The following is a 15,063-nucleotide window of genomic DNA, read 5'->3' as shown; positions in this document are numbered from 1 at the left end:
GCAATCTGTCACCATTTTCTCTCGACCAGTTTAGCCTCCCTCATGAGGCCCAAGGTTGACAGTTGTTTTTCATATTTGCTCACAAAATACCTTCAATTAAATACACAGGCACTCTGTTCTGTATGTCGATCGCAAATCCTTTCCCCCCTTTTTTGGGAGGATGAAAGCTTTGGCAATCTGCATGACAGGTGATGTTAGCCTAATCCGACAGAGAGCGCTCATCAACATTCACACCGCAGAAGCGATTCTCCTCGAGGACCAGTGAATGATTCGACATGGCCAATAAAGCTGCCACCTGCAGGCGGATTGAAGAAATTCTGCTGCAGTCTCACCGGGGCCCTCAGTGAACTGGAATTTGGAGTTAATGGAGCATGAGAAATTAGTAGAAACTTTTTAATATCTTGCTTGCAGGGATTAAAAGTTTCTGAGCGATTAAATCCGTGCTTAACAAAAAAAAATAAATGACCACTTCTACATTGCCTCCATCTTTGCCCTCCCACAGCCCCTTTTCATTTGTGTCCCAAGAAAAACAGGCATCCATTTTAAAGACGACAAGGCACAGCCTATAGGAATTATTTTTCACGCCCGTTCTATCCATTCATCCTCTCCCACCCTCCATCTCTGTCGCACTCTCTCTCATTCTTTCAGGAAATCTGTCATCTGACGCCCACACGCTTGCACAATGCTCAGAGGCAGGATTTAATGTCAGTGAAAATCCACCAATTAGCAGTCAGCTCCAATCAGCCTTTGAAGCGGAAGAGTGGAAAAGACGAAGGGCGCATAATACCAAATGATAAATCCCTTCTGAAGTCCAACGGTTTGTTGCGATGAAGGCCATCTTACTTTCTGGCGGTACACACGAGCAAAAACTAACTCACGCTGCAAACGTAACATTTGAGTATTGAAAACGGAGGATGAGCACGGGAACAAAGCAGAGAGATGTTGTTTGGCCTAATTAAAATTGTGCAGTCACAAGAGAGGGGGATGTGCATTTCTTACCCATACGTTTATCTCAAACACGTTTTTTGCTGAAGGGCAAACACGAATTGCTGATGCTCGTGCACGGCTGAGAGAGAGAGAACAGCCCGCGGCTTCACGTCGCAATTAATGCGTATGAAAGTCGGTACCTGCCCGATTTGATCAACATCACCCAGCGATGGGATCAATTCACACATGTGCAAGTCTCGAGTTTTAATCTTCGAGTTAAGTCACCTTGCGATGTTCCCTGAAGTATTTGGTCGACTTAACCGTTACATTTTGTTTTTTTGTTTTCCATACGCACAATCATGCGTTCCACTTTGCAGACGAGGCTATCCTGTGGTTGTCTTAAAAGATGTTTCACTTCTCGTCTGAGCTGGCGTCATCAGTTCATTTCATTTTCATTTTGTTGAAACTCATCATTTTCAGAGTTTCTGGCCATGACGTTCTTTGCCTGAGAGTAGTTGCGCTTGTTATTTTGCATCTTCACCGGCAGCATGTTCACATCGAGCGGAGAACATCGGTGCCGTTTATGGCACTTTTCTACAACCTCGAGGATCTCCACCATAATGAAAGAGGAGGAATGACAGCCAGACAACCGAATGGAACCAACGCTGCATGTGTGTTAGTCGCCAACTGACAAAATTCTGGCTGTTAGAAAACTACAATTGCTTTTTGGTTTATTTCAAATTGAGCTGGGCGGCATGGTGGACGACTGGTGAGCGCAATGGCCTCAAAGTTCGATTTAGGCTCCGGCCTTCCTGTGTGTTGCTTGCATGTTCTCCCCCCGTTCCTGCGTGGGTTTTCTCCGGGTACTCCGGTTTCCTCCCACATTCATGGGAGGTTGATTGGATGCTCTAAATCAGGCGTGGGCAAACTACGGCCCGGGGGCCACATGTGGCCCATTAAACGTTTTGATCCGGCCTGCCAAACTTTTAATTGAATTAAATGAATAAACCTTGTTCATGTTTTATTTTCTAAATAATTTGTTTTTTCAAAGACATAGATATTGTTGTAATGCCTTTGTTCACTTTCATTTAAAATTAAATGTATTTTTTTTTCTCCGATGAGGTGAGGTGACCAAAACACTCCATCTGCTCCTGGTCCGGCCCCTCTGTCAAATTTTAGAACCCACTGTGGCCCGCCAATCAAAAAGTTACCCCACGCCAGCTCTAAATTGTCCCCATAGGTGTGAGTGTGAGCGCGGATGATTGTTCGTCTATGTTTGTCCTGCGATTGGCTGGCAATCAGTTCAGGGTGTACCCCGCCTACTGCCCGAACACAGTTGGGATGGGCTCCAGCACCCCCGCGACCTTTGTGAGGAGAAGTGGAACAGATAATGGATGGATGGATTTCCTTATGTGCAGATTTTTTTTTTTAACAACAGCGGTTGTTGTGAAGTCGCAGCAACCTCAGTTCCTCTCATTCATCATCGGACTCACCATCATAAGAAGCTTCTTCTCTTCCTCTTTCTCCTGCTGAGCCTCCTCCCTCATGACTCGATGCTTCTCCTCCATCTCCTCCAACGCCCTGACCTGCGCCTCCTTGTAGCGACGCGTCTCCTCCTCGTAGTGAGCTCTCAGTCTGGAGAGCTCCTTCTCGTAGCCCTGGTGCTCCTCACGCAGAGACTGATGGGAAGACGAAAGTGTTCATGTGATCATATGAGTTTGCATGAACTTCCCCTCTGCCCAGCCACTTCTTGAGACTTGACAACGCACCTGCTCTAGTTTCAGCACTTGTTGTTTGTGCTGCTCGCCGGCCACCTGGTTCTGGTTCAGCAGGGCCTCCCTCTCCTGCTCCAGCCTGCCAATCTTCTCCTTCAGCCGACTCTGCTCTTGGTCCAGGTTCCTGATGGATGCCTCGTGGGACATCTGAGTGGCTTGCAAGGATCCGATCTGACCTGGGAAACAATAAATCAAGCAACTCTACATTTAATACGGTTTATTCATGACATTTCAGACGATATTATCTATCTGTCCATCCATTTCCGATACTCCTCATTAGGGTTTCAGGTAAGTAGAACCTCTTCGATCTGACTTCAGGTGAGAACTCTTGGAAAGGTGACTAATTAAATCCAATATATTTATTGCTGCCTTGAGATACGAGTGACCCAACTACAATTTTTGTCAAGATATGTTTTTTTTTTTGTTGCTTTGATTTTAACAGTGAACACAACTAACTTCCAGGCAATCAACAAATTGGCAGATAGCGGACCATTCTTTTAAAAACCGAAGCTCTAACCTGCTTTTTGACACACCAAGTTAAAGTTACTAAAAAAACTAAACATAAATCAAAGAGAATTAGACATTGTGTATTTCAAGGAACTGCATCACTTTAAATGTCCATTGGCTTTATGCTTAGACACACAGCAAAATGCCCAAAAAGTCAACTTAGCTTAATGTTATGATTCAGTGCAGAACGCCATAATCAGGATATTGCTGAAAAACTCAACAAAATTTCTGTTTTTGTACTTGAGCCACTTCAACCATACAATAAAGTTATTCGCGACCCTAGTGAGGAGAAGCAGTAACAGAAAATGGAGGGATGGATGGAAGTAAAGTTATTGCTGTGGCATCATTTTGATACATCGTGATGCTATGAAACAATGTCAAAAGTAAGGGGAGGAGCTTCTGTTAGTTAGGCCAAAGCCCTGTCTCACATAAAAATAATTTTTGGGCATCATCTTGTCTCTACAAGTATTCATAACGCTGAGATTTTTGCTATTCACAGCATTCCATGCCACTAGCGGGGAAACACACAAAAATATTGACTGACAAGACTGACGGTCATGAACCTGAACAAAAAAGCACAGATGTTATATCTTTGAAAGAAGATGAGTAAGGTCATGCTTAACAATTCTGGGACCTAACTTTCTGAGCTGATGAGAAAAAGATAAAGCTTTACCAAAATGATGGAAAGGCTAAAGTTTTGAAAAAAAAAGAAAAGCTTGGTCTGAGAATATCAGACATTCGCGCTAATCTATGAAACTCAGTGGAAGTCCTGCCAAAGCTTGGCTTTGCATCTTCCGGGACGGCCACACTAATCTTCATTGATGATGTAAGATAATGCAAGATAATAACCCAAACCAGAGTCCAAAAAACACAGGAACAAGATTCCCAGAGCTCAGCTCACACGCTCTGGCTGTCATCAGATACAACGCTGGAGCAAGACTGTGTGTGCGTGTGTGTGTGTGTGTGTGTGTGTTTATTATTATCGTAAATGCAGCATTTTATATATCCATAGCCTTCGTGTTGAAAAAGTGCATCCAGTGAGTGTGTTTGCTTCAGGCAGGTGGCTCACCAGCTTTGTGGAGGATTTCCGTCGCCTGCTGTTGCACTCGTTCCCGGCAGCCCTCCAGTTCATACTCGGTGTCTTTCAGCTGCATCACCCAAATCTCGCCATCCTGGATGGCTTCTTCCAGCTGCTTGTGCAGGTTCTACAACACACAGTACACGAAGGATTTCACATTTCAGACAGAAAAACAAATGTAAGGAGTAAAATTCAAAAGCTGTCAGAAAAATCTTTGACTGTATTTTTATTTGTCCTTTATTGCTCCCCACCCCAGCAATTAAGTATTCATCTTCCAAAATGCAATGTTGATTTCCTTACCTTGATGGTGCCTTCAGCATTAACCAGTGACGTCTGCAGTCTGTTGGTCTTGTCCCGGTTCTCTCGGGCCTCCTCCTGGGCTCTCTGAAGCTCGCTCCTCAGCTTTGACAGTGAGCGTTGCAATGCCGCCTCCTGCGCCTGGAACTCTTTCCGAAGCTCAACCTGAACGCGCGCAAGCAATTAGGTTCAGATTCGGACCTTCAGCAGGACAAGGTGTTGCATATATGTTGTTGGAGAGGGTTCGCGCGGTTCCACCTCGGTCCTTTTCCAGGCCAGCAGGTTTTCGGTGGTGAGCTGGTGCGTCCTCGTCATGGCCTCGAGCTCGCGCTCGTAGTATTCCTGAGCCTTGGCCAGTTTAGCCTCGTACTCCTCAACCACACGAATTTTGTCCTTGGTCAGCTCTTCCACCCTCTCCATTAATGACTCCACCTGCGAGTAAACAAATAAAAAACAAAACATAACCATAACACATGGACGAACAATCAAGTGCTGAACAATTTTCAAAAAGAATGTAATCGTAATTTTTTTTTGCCTCAGTATTGCAAATATGTAGATTTTATTTTTTCACAGTCCTCTTCCCATGGATTTTATTAACAACCACAAAGATAAAAAAAAAAATCAGATTTATGATACGAAAATTCTTTGATCTTATACGTTAGCCTTAAGCTAAAAAAAAGTTAAATGAATTGTAAATTAATATGAAGTATAGTTTCAGTAGTTACTTCAATTGGAGTTGTTAACTTACTAAACACTTTGACTTGTAGTCTTTTAAGCGTTCACTGTGACAAAAAATTGAAAACAATTCCACAATTTTGGCGTAGATACTGTGATTACAACAATAATGCAAACAAATCTGTGGTTTTATCACTTCAATTTGCATTTTATCTATATTATATTATATTATATTATATTATAACATATACACTCATATATATCTAAAAGTGTGTATATAGATATATATATTTGTTTCTTTTTTTTTTTTTAAATGCAGCATTTGCGAATCGAAAATAGCTTTCTGCTGCACGTTGTCGATTTGAATTTGATTCATTGTTCAGCACCACAAGAGTGGCAACATTTTTAATATTTGTTATATTAGTTGATAGGAAAGGAAAAGTGTGAGTAAAAGAGCGGGATGACATGCAACAATTCACATCTGCACAACAACAAAACCCCTACGCTTGCTTCATTCAGAAATTAAGCCACCAAAACAGCAATTACCCCGTTAAGTAACTTGCTGCATAAACTGTCTCCAAAAGCCAATGTTAGTGAGCGTCAACCTCTTCTCTCTTCCTTTCTGTCCCACCTCTTGTCTATGGAGCTCAGCCAATTTCTCCTGGTCTTCGGTGGAGGTGGCGCTCTGGTTCTGCTGGCTGTTTAGGAGTTCCTCCACCTCCTGGCGGTGGTTGGACCTCATCTCCTCCAGCGCTCGCCGCTTATCCGCCTCAAACTGGGCCTGAGCTTGGCTGAATGCCCGCAGCTTCTCCTCAAAATCCCGACGCATCTCCTCCACCTAGTGAGATCACGGGAAATATTCTATTCTATTTGGAGGCGTGCAAACTGTGCCGAGGCCAACTCCCACAGTGGTTCACTCCATATTTTCAGAATATTTAATCGTGAGAGCGTGACATAAGCAGACATGAGCGAATGCTTGCAGCTTCTCTGGCCCTCCTGATACAAGAAACCTGACACATAGACGAATCATACAGACATGCGGTTGAAATCAAATAGAGAAAAAAATGTAACGTGCGATGTAATGCCATGGATCTAAGTTCGCGCCTTGATCCAAAGATAGAAACAAGAGACTGCCTGCTGCTTTTAGATAATACCAGAAAGAACATGATATGGATGATGTGTGTGGTGTGACATGGTATATGTCATGATGTACGAAAATTGTAATTTCATTTCAGTGAGACATTGTTGTTGTTTTGGGGTCGGGTTGAGTTGGCTTTACCAATGACTCTCCTCTTAAACAGCTGCCAACAATTGGACGTGTCATACTATAGATAAAAGATCCATTGATAGACCAATTCAGGTAGCTCTACAGCATTAATGTCCCTGTAACGTGACAAAAAAAGGTCTTGTGTACTAGCTTGCTTGGTAAGTTAAGTAACAACACTGAGCTTTTTTGTAAATTGTGGCATCCAGGAAAGATGCATTTACGGGGTGTAGGCATAGCTAGTCGCCTAGCTAGCTCGCTAGCTAGCTGTACGCTGTAGTGTTCGACATGGGCCTTTTCCGTCAAAGTAATTTGTAAGAGCGCCGGATAACTACTGATTCAAACAAAGACGCTCATTTTTTTTTAGATAGTGGTGAAAAGCATCTCATTCCAGATGGTATGTCAAATAGAGCAGTTTTATCCACAGCAAATAAAATATATATATTTAAATCTGGAAAACTGGAATGTTAACGCCATCTCTACAAAACTGAGTACTACACTGTTATCAGACTTCGCACGTTTTCAGCAATTATCTTTAAACGCGTACAATATTTTGGAAGCCTCAACGGAGGTGGGCGATTTATTTTGCAAAGGGGCCAGGTGAGAAAGTTGAACGCAAAGCCAACATGATAACCTCAACTTTGCCTTTTATATTTGTAATGTAGTTAGAAAAACCTGTTTTTTTTTTTCAAGAAATTTCTTCATGTGTAAATATTCTACATACTGATATAATTAGGAAATACAGTTTAAAATAAAATTATAAGCTGTCATTAAAATTACATCGTTACAATTAAAAAATTGAAACATTAATTTTGTGCAACAACCGTCAACTCATATTAACCGTGCCTAGTCCAAATATATAAATAAGTGGGAAGTATATTATTATTAAAATGTATGTATACAATGCTTATTCATAATCCACCCAATAAGAAAAGTACATGAAACTGTAAATTTGCATACTGAATTACCAGGACAAATGTTGGCCCTCTTTCTTCCACCGTGCAGGAATGGAAAACATTGCAAAATATAGCAAATTGTTGCTTTTTTGGCAACACTTCAGACAAGTCGTAGCTCTTGTTTGCTACCTCGCATGTGCTAGCGTCCACACATGTGCACACTAAATGCACTTTTAAAATAAAAGCACCACATACTTTGTTGGCCATTCAGAGACTATGACGAGCCCGGTTGTACTTTGTCAGCTTTACAGAGTCTTTTAAGAATATGGAATAATTTTTAGGGTTGTTAGATTAGCAATTGACACGGGATTAAAATCACAAATACTGCAAAATGGCTTTTTTTTTTTAAGCTTATGCGGCTCACGTGTATGTGTGTGTGCGTGTGTATACCTCTCTGCTCATGGAAACCACTCGCTGCGTGTGTTGGGCTTCAGTGCAGAGCTGCGAATCCTCCATTCTTTGTCTGTACATCTCAAACTCTGCCAAAGCCTGCAAGACCACAACCATCGAGGGCTGTTATCATTCTGTCGCCCACCTTCGGCACAAGACTTTACTACTTTATGTTTCTTGTTTCTTCATTTGGGTATTTTTCTTCACTTCACTTCTGTACATGTAAAATTACGATGAGGTGATTATACATTTAAGGTACGATGCACCGCCACTTTATCACCAGGCAGCATCGAAATTAACTATAAAAAAATTGAGAGCAAGAAGAAGAGGCAGAGAAGGTCTCCAACTAAGCTCCAGTTATTGTTGTTGTTTTGACATAGAAGAGGGAATTAATACTGTGGGAATTGTTGTATGCTCTGTTTGGATATGTTGGTGCTCCAAATGTGTAAAAGTATACCGGTAATTTATTTGGGCAGGTTTACAATGACTGTAATATTGATTCTAAATTCCGTTCGCCCATATTGCCTTTTGCATTCTTAGCTTTAAGATTTTCATTGACAAAATGAAGCCAAGACAACTAAATCGATATCTAAATCCTATATCGAAACAAAACGGAAAAAAATTTGGTGACCTGTCTCTTCATGTGTTCATGTAGTTCGACAGATTCCTCCAGACTGGCCAGCCGCCGCCGCAGGTCGGCCTCGTCCACCATCTTGCTCTTGTACTGCATAATCTTGTCTCGGGTTTCTGTCACAATGTGCTGCACCTGAGCAGAGACCATACGCAAAAAAAAATGTTCAAACACAACAATAAAATCTCAAGCCTTGAAGAAACATTTACTTATAGATTCATACGTCAACATCTTTATTGTCCTAATAACATTTTTCACAGCAACTATTTCAACTTGCTGAAACAATCCGTACCTCATCCTCGTGGGCTTCCTTCAATGAATCAATCTCCTCTTCGTGCTCGTCATTCTTGGTGTTGAGAGCGTAGATGACCTGGAAAACAAGATGACACAATGAGGATTGATTGTGCGCTTTTCCTGCAAAGTCGTTATAAGATCAATAAATGGACAACGATGAGCATCATCATGAATAGAAGAAAAAGCAAACACAGACCGCACACATTTATGAACTGAATATTTGTACTTTCCAGCATTAAACTCCAATCAGCAAAATGTTATAACGCCTCCAAAGTCATGCTCGCTCACTCCCACAAGCATAAGCTGCCTTTATAGGCGCTGCAGGTGAAGGATGCGCTCGTGCGAACAAGGGGGGCTTTAAGTAAAAAAAAAAAAAAAATCATCCATTTGAGGGGCTCCACCACTCCTCCAAAAGCAAAAGTGTCAACAGAGTCAGCGGAATTCTAATCCCGCTGGAGGTGGCTCATCCACATTTAGTGAAGAGGAGTGAACAAATTAAAAGTAGTCAAAGATGCAAAGTCAGTGACATCTGCTTCATTCATCCTACTTTTTTCTACTTCGATACCATTTTTTTTTCAGACCGATACCATGAACATTTGAGTAGTCATCGATACCAAGCAATCGATACTACTCATTTTTTTGATAAATAAAATTTCCATTCACCAACGACAGATCATTTTAAAGGAACACCTTTTGTTTATTTGCGGAAAAAAATGCATGCAGGACTGTCATTCAGCAATGAAGAATTTTACATTTAAATAAAAAAAAAATAAAAAAAACAAATACAAAAATAAAACAAACAAGTCACTAAGTATAAATTCTTTGCAATAAAATTCTTTTTTTTTGTTGAAAATAAATTGAAGTGCAAAATAATGCAGGTTCAACTGTTAACTGTTAAGTATGACACTTGGAAGTTGAAAAATAGGGCTGGCCGATACAGCTCAAACATTTATCACAATCTCAGTATTGCCGATATAGATTATTTTTTTTTTTTTATTTGCAAAATAAGAAAAATATAATAAAATACAACTATCCAGAAGAAAAATACTACTTATAAATTATGTTAAGCATTTTTCTTACGTAATGCGAGCAGGTAAACGTGTAAAGTATATGCATGAAATACTCTAATGGAGAAAGTCAGTCATCATACCACCCAAATTGAGTTAGTAAAGAAACATGACATCATCATCTTGGTAGCAGCACACTCGTAAATGCACTCTCAGCAACATAATAATAATTCAAAAAAATTACATCTTAATGGGCATATGAGAGGACTGACATGGATGCGGTTCACTTAAAAATTGCATGCCATTTAGTTCCTGATAGTAAAACCCCCAGAAGAGGGTATTGGTGACTGGTATCAGCTGCTATCGCAAGTAGTCGATATATTGAAATAAGGCCGATATTGATACCAGGTATCAGTACTTAACCATCCCTACTAGATTTCTGCTATTAGAAGTTGCATTAACTAGAGTGGTGCCTTGAGATGCGAGATTATGAATGAATAGAAATGCCATTAAAGTTGTTTGCCACCATATAGTGCTCATTTCGAACATCTTTGCTCGCAAGTCAAAGCAAAAAAATAAATAAAAATTGTCCGATTGCTATCAGGATGTTGTTTCGTTCCAACTTCATGTATAGAATATGAGGCCAGAGAAAAATGTCTATTTCAGCCTTGTGTTCTGTGCAAGCCTTTGATGGAAGCCGCCTTTAATTATACATGATTATTGTAATGATGTAGGCTGCTTTCATCTCTTCTCGCGTTCCTCGTCGTCCCTCAGAAGGGAGATGCATCACACTTTTGTATGCACTCCAAAAAAAAAAAGAAAGATTCTGAAGATGATGCTCATGTTCCTTTCTATCAGCGTGCTTCTATTTACATCTTCTGATGATGTCGAGGCGTGGTACTGTCGCAACATGCTCCATTGCAGCAGCTAAACCACATTTCAGATGTTTATTATGTACCAGTACTGTTGGTTTTACAGCTTTTTCTTTTTAAACGATGCGGCGTAGGTCACTGAGTAGGATTGGAAATACCCAGAGTTGGAAAATTGCCTCATGAGGAAAAATGGGAATTAACCAGAAATTTAAAAAATAAATAAAGGTCATATCTTAATAGACAACTCAAAAATAGTTGATAAAAATATTACTGAGCATAATTCTGAAAACAAGCAGTCAGTTTTTCTTTTAAAATTTTGAATGGGACTTCTCAGATGGGGGCTGGCATTTTGCTTATTTCTTCAATGGATTGGGGCGGGAGATGAGTAATATTTAACTGACTAAAAAAAATGGACCATCCTGGCTAGATGATCCTCCAAAACGAGAATCTTACTTTGTAACTAAGAAAAATACTATGGACATTGTTTTGTAAACATTCCCACATGTCTGTGAACAAAGTGAGACATTTATTTTGTGGTGTGCTTTCAAGGTACAATTTGCCCTTTGGTGCAATAAATGGTTGGAAAACACTCACTTTGGGAAGAGAAATGGTTTCCTAGCCTATTTGTGACAGTGTATAAAAAGATCAAGAAAAGCCCTGCCTGGCTAATCTCTGCACAATGACGCCATAGCAGAAAAAAACTCCCATTTGAGTACAGCTGGGATGCAAAAACAACGGATGTAGCTTTGCCACACATTAATAATCCTCATAATTGTCTTTGTTGCTTGCAGGGTCAAAGTCATCTCATTTGTTGTCATTAAAACAAAATGAGGTTTTGGTCTGATTACAACCAAAACAATGAGATGCACTTGACTTGAGCGAGGCTGCCTGTCAACCAAATTCAAATTCTGACCTGAATTTCTTTGTACCGTGGAGCAGGTGATTTGGCTTCACGGTGTGCAATAACACAAAGCGTTTACCCCCCTTTTGTCTGCACGTTACGTAAAAATGCATCCTATGCGCTGTGCTTCCTTGCACTGCAGACTTTGACTTGGTTAAAATCAACTCACAGCTGCCACCTCGAATTTCCCACGACCACAGTTGCTCTGCATTCAGGTACAAAGACTGACAAAACCCTGCATCCCCCCCAAGATTACGTAAGCCCCCAACCCCTCCTCAGTTTTTTTTTCTGGTGGCAATAGCCGCTTTGTAACATGCACAGGTTCGGCAGTGAATTTGGTCATGTGGGAAACCTGGAGAGTTTGCGCGCGCGCACACACACACACACACACACACACACACACACACACACGTTGTAATATTAAGAAATTAAATAAGACATGCAAATGCAACCATCTTAATAGACTACATTTTCTTTTTAACGAATATCAGTTGCATTTTACTAATCTAAGTTGAGCATGACAGCTGCCACACTGCGCCGCAGTCACTCAGTGAGATGCCATCACTTGTTTACAAGCAATGTCCCACGTCATAAAAGAGCCTCTCGCCACTCCACTCAAAGCTGCACCGAACCAACATCTCTCACCTTGGTCAACTGCGCAATCTTCTTGCTCATCTTCAAATGGAGGTCTTGCGTGTATTCCAGCGTTAAACTCGCGTCGTAGAACATGCTGGATGTTGACGACGGGACGTATTTGGCTGATGCGCCGCTGTTAGTGCAGCTGCTGGAGCCGCTTGTCGAGGTACCGTACGCGGGCTGCCAGCCTGCTCCAGTCGCCATTTTTCACCGGGATATAAATACAAGACGTTCGATCCGAAACGAGGGTGGGGGGGGGGGGGGGGGGGGGGATTTACGCTCGCAATAATGCCATCGCGAGCAGGGATACGCCGAGCGGGGGGCGTCCCATCGTACTACGCACCAGCTGCTGCAGACCGCAAGAAGCAGGGACGCACGCCAGATGTTGTTCGCATACACGCTGCTTTTTCTCTAATGCGGCTTTCGGTACCAACTGTTCATTTAAGGCAGAAGACGTCCGACATGTTGACGCAGCACAGCCCGGTCTGCAACGTCCTGCATCCAGCCTGGAGACGCAGGTCCATCTCCAGTGATGCCTTCAATGGCTGTCGGAAAGTTTGGATTCCAGGAGGGGCGGAGTAAACTATTATTTTAACCCACATAGAATGTGGATAATACATAACTGAGGATCAGTCATACGGAGGAATAAATAAATTATAAAAACAAAATGCTTTCTGCAGTACATTTTCGGCGATTTACTGACGTCATAAACAGGCGGGTGTTTTAGCCAATTTTGACAATTGTCCTACACTGACACCTTGTGGTTCAAAATTTAAAATGCAACGAACGCGATAAAGTTGCGGTCCCCAGAACGCTGAATGATTCCCTACACATCGGGGGCCCCGGGCAAGTTCATAATCAATGGAGCCCAACACCAAAACCCAACTCAGCCCCTCCCCTAAAAAATAATTAAAAATTAAAAGAAAACAAAACTGAAAACTAGCCTTCTCATAAACTGACATCTTACCAGAGCAGTGTCTGCTCGGGGTTCCTGTTGTATTAATAAGAACCCATTTCAACAATCTCTCAAGCCAACTCAACTATAGCCACCAATCAGATTTCAGTTTTTCCACGATGATATCAACATTTTTCCATCCACTGAGAACAAAACTTATTGCAGCCATCATGGACTAACATATCTGTAGCAGTCCATACACACTAGGACATTTCCTAATCAGTATTCCTGAGAGTATGATGTCATTCATGTTTTTATCGTGTTGTTAAATATTGATGAAAACTGAAAACAAAATGGCTGCCCATCCCGACAGCTACCTGAACCAGCAAACCTAGCGTAGTTGCAGTAGGGCCAACGGAAGAGAACGACAAGCTCCAGCAGCAGCCATTTTACTTGTCTACACTTGGAAAACACACAAGTTCAAACCACGGTTGACAGCGCCACCCTCAGGCATGGAGGGAAAACAGCACAACAAAAATACAACAGCACAAACCAGGGTCATCAAAAGGGGAAACCGCCAAGAAAGTCAGAGTGAGTCAGAAGAAGAGTCTACAAGTCGAAATAGAAATAAAACCGCATCTATGTGAAAACAGCAGCAGACTTACTTAAATTATAGATTCATCGCTGCAGGTGATTCTCACGCAGCAAGCCATGCAATATGTGGCAACAGGCTCTGACTTCCTTGATTTCATTTCCACCATTTAATATTATTGCATTTCTGGAAGCATGGCAAAAAATAGGATGGTTTGCCAAAAATAGAGAAGGAAATACATTGGACAACAATAACATAATGGTATTAACAAAGTATGTGAATTATTATGCATAATTTTGAACATCAAATAATTATACATATTTGTTAGAAGCATATTTCTTTACACTTCTAAGTTATTTATTCAGTTTATCCCAACACTTAAAATTCTACTCAAGCATGAGCATAAAAAGGTCACCTTGTTGCTGTCTCTTTCTCTCGCAGTTAACAATGACATTGTAATTCATTTATTCACAACAGTCTCTTATCTTCATTTCATGGTGTGCGTCTCTGCCGTGGCTGTCTAGCTTCTAGTTATGTGTATGTTCTTTTTGTTTTTTTTTTTGTCAGATTTATCAGATTTCCTGTTCACTGTATTGCCATGTGTATGTAATCTGCCCAAGGCCTTCCAAATCCCGAGCGCTGGCTCATTCCTTATACACACCATTATGATGAATGTTTCCTAATTTCTATTCACCACTCTTAGACTTTCATCAGGATCAGAATAATGTTGGCATTTTTACATCCTCTGATAGGTTCAGCATAATTGCCTTTCGTCGCCTACTCCTTTGGTTGGTTGTGCTAAATATGCTACTTAAAACTGATGAATGGGAGAGGAAAACATCTGACATGATTCAAAATGTGGTTTCAAGAAAAAAATTGACATTTTGAGGAAAGGTCGGCCAACACCTTTGCTGGCTTTTTTGTTTTAAGCCAAAAAAGGATTTATTAACTCTTTCAGTGTAGCAACAGCTCGCTAGCTCTGATTACCCAACACAATAATGAAGAGCAAAAAAGGAACTTGTTGGCGTTACCCATTTGAGTGTTGAGTGATAATCGACCAGCAGATGGCCTCATTTTCTCACGAAAGGTGTGATCTCACCAAGGCAGATGGAGTTTTGAATGCCATAGTCCACATGTGTCAAACTCAAGGCCCGGGGGCCAGATCTGGCCCACAACCTCATATTATGTGGCCCGCAAAGGGCAAATCATCTGCATCAACTTCCTGTTTCTAGCATATTTTCTTCACTTTTAACAACACTGAGATATGAGATATTGCCATTTATTTGTTACCAATCCTCCCCTTTTAAAATAAATTGAAAAATTGTTGAACAATTACTTACTAGCTTCTGATTTCAAAACTGGCTTT

General features: G+C 41.2%; 1 protein-coding gene across 9 annotated transcripts in view; it reads right to left on the bottom strand.

Annotated features, from left to right (window-relative positions):
- Positions 1-12,449, bottom strand: part of LOC148339553 (protein FAM184A-like) — a 42,875-nt gene extending 30,426 nt beyond the window's left edge. For 7 of the 9 annotated variants that reach the window (XM_088290743.1, XM_088290737.1, XM_088290740.1 and 4 more), the window contains exons 1-10: positions 12,220-12,449; positions 8,793-8,870; positions 8,501-8,635; positions 7,870-7,968; positions 5,891-6,097; positions 4,843-5,016; positions 4,588-4,749; positions 4,279-4,414; positions 2,697-2,878; positions 2,421-2,606 (exon numbers count right to left, since the gene is read on the bottom strand). In XM_088290743.1, the coding sequence (XP_088146869.1) occupies positions 2,421-2,606; positions 2,697-2,878; positions 4,279-4,414; positions 4,588-4,749; positions 4,843-5,016; positions 5,891-6,097; positions 7,870-7,968; positions 8,501-8,635; positions 8,793-8,870; positions 12,220-12,414 (1,554 nt within the window). In that variant the 5' untranslated portion in view covers positions 12,415-12,449. Of the gene's footprint in view, positions 1-2,420; positions 2,607-2,696; positions 2,879-4,278; positions 4,415-4,587; positions 4,750-4,842; positions 5,017-5,805; positions 6,098-7,869; positions 7,969-8,500; positions 8,636-8,792; positions 8,871-12,219 lie in introns of those variants that run through there. The other 2 variants (XM_088290741.1, XM_088290746.1) reach the window with 2 other exon arrangements.
- Between the last annotated feature and the right edge of the window lie 2,614 nt (positions 12,450-15,063).

This window comes from Idiotropiscis lumnitzeri, chromosome 3 (assembly GCF_059441095.1).
Source record: "Idiotropiscis lumnitzeri isolate Australia: NSW breed Sydney's pygmy pipehorse chromosome 3, RoL_Ilum_1.0, whole genome shotgun sequence".
Classification (NCBI taxonomy): Eukaryota; Metazoa; Chordata; class Actinopteri; order Syngnathiformes; family Syngnathidae; genus Idiotropiscis; species Idiotropiscis lumnitzeri.
Note: the sequence above shows the minus strand (reverse complement) of the source record. Positions and strands in the feature narration are given on the sequence as shown.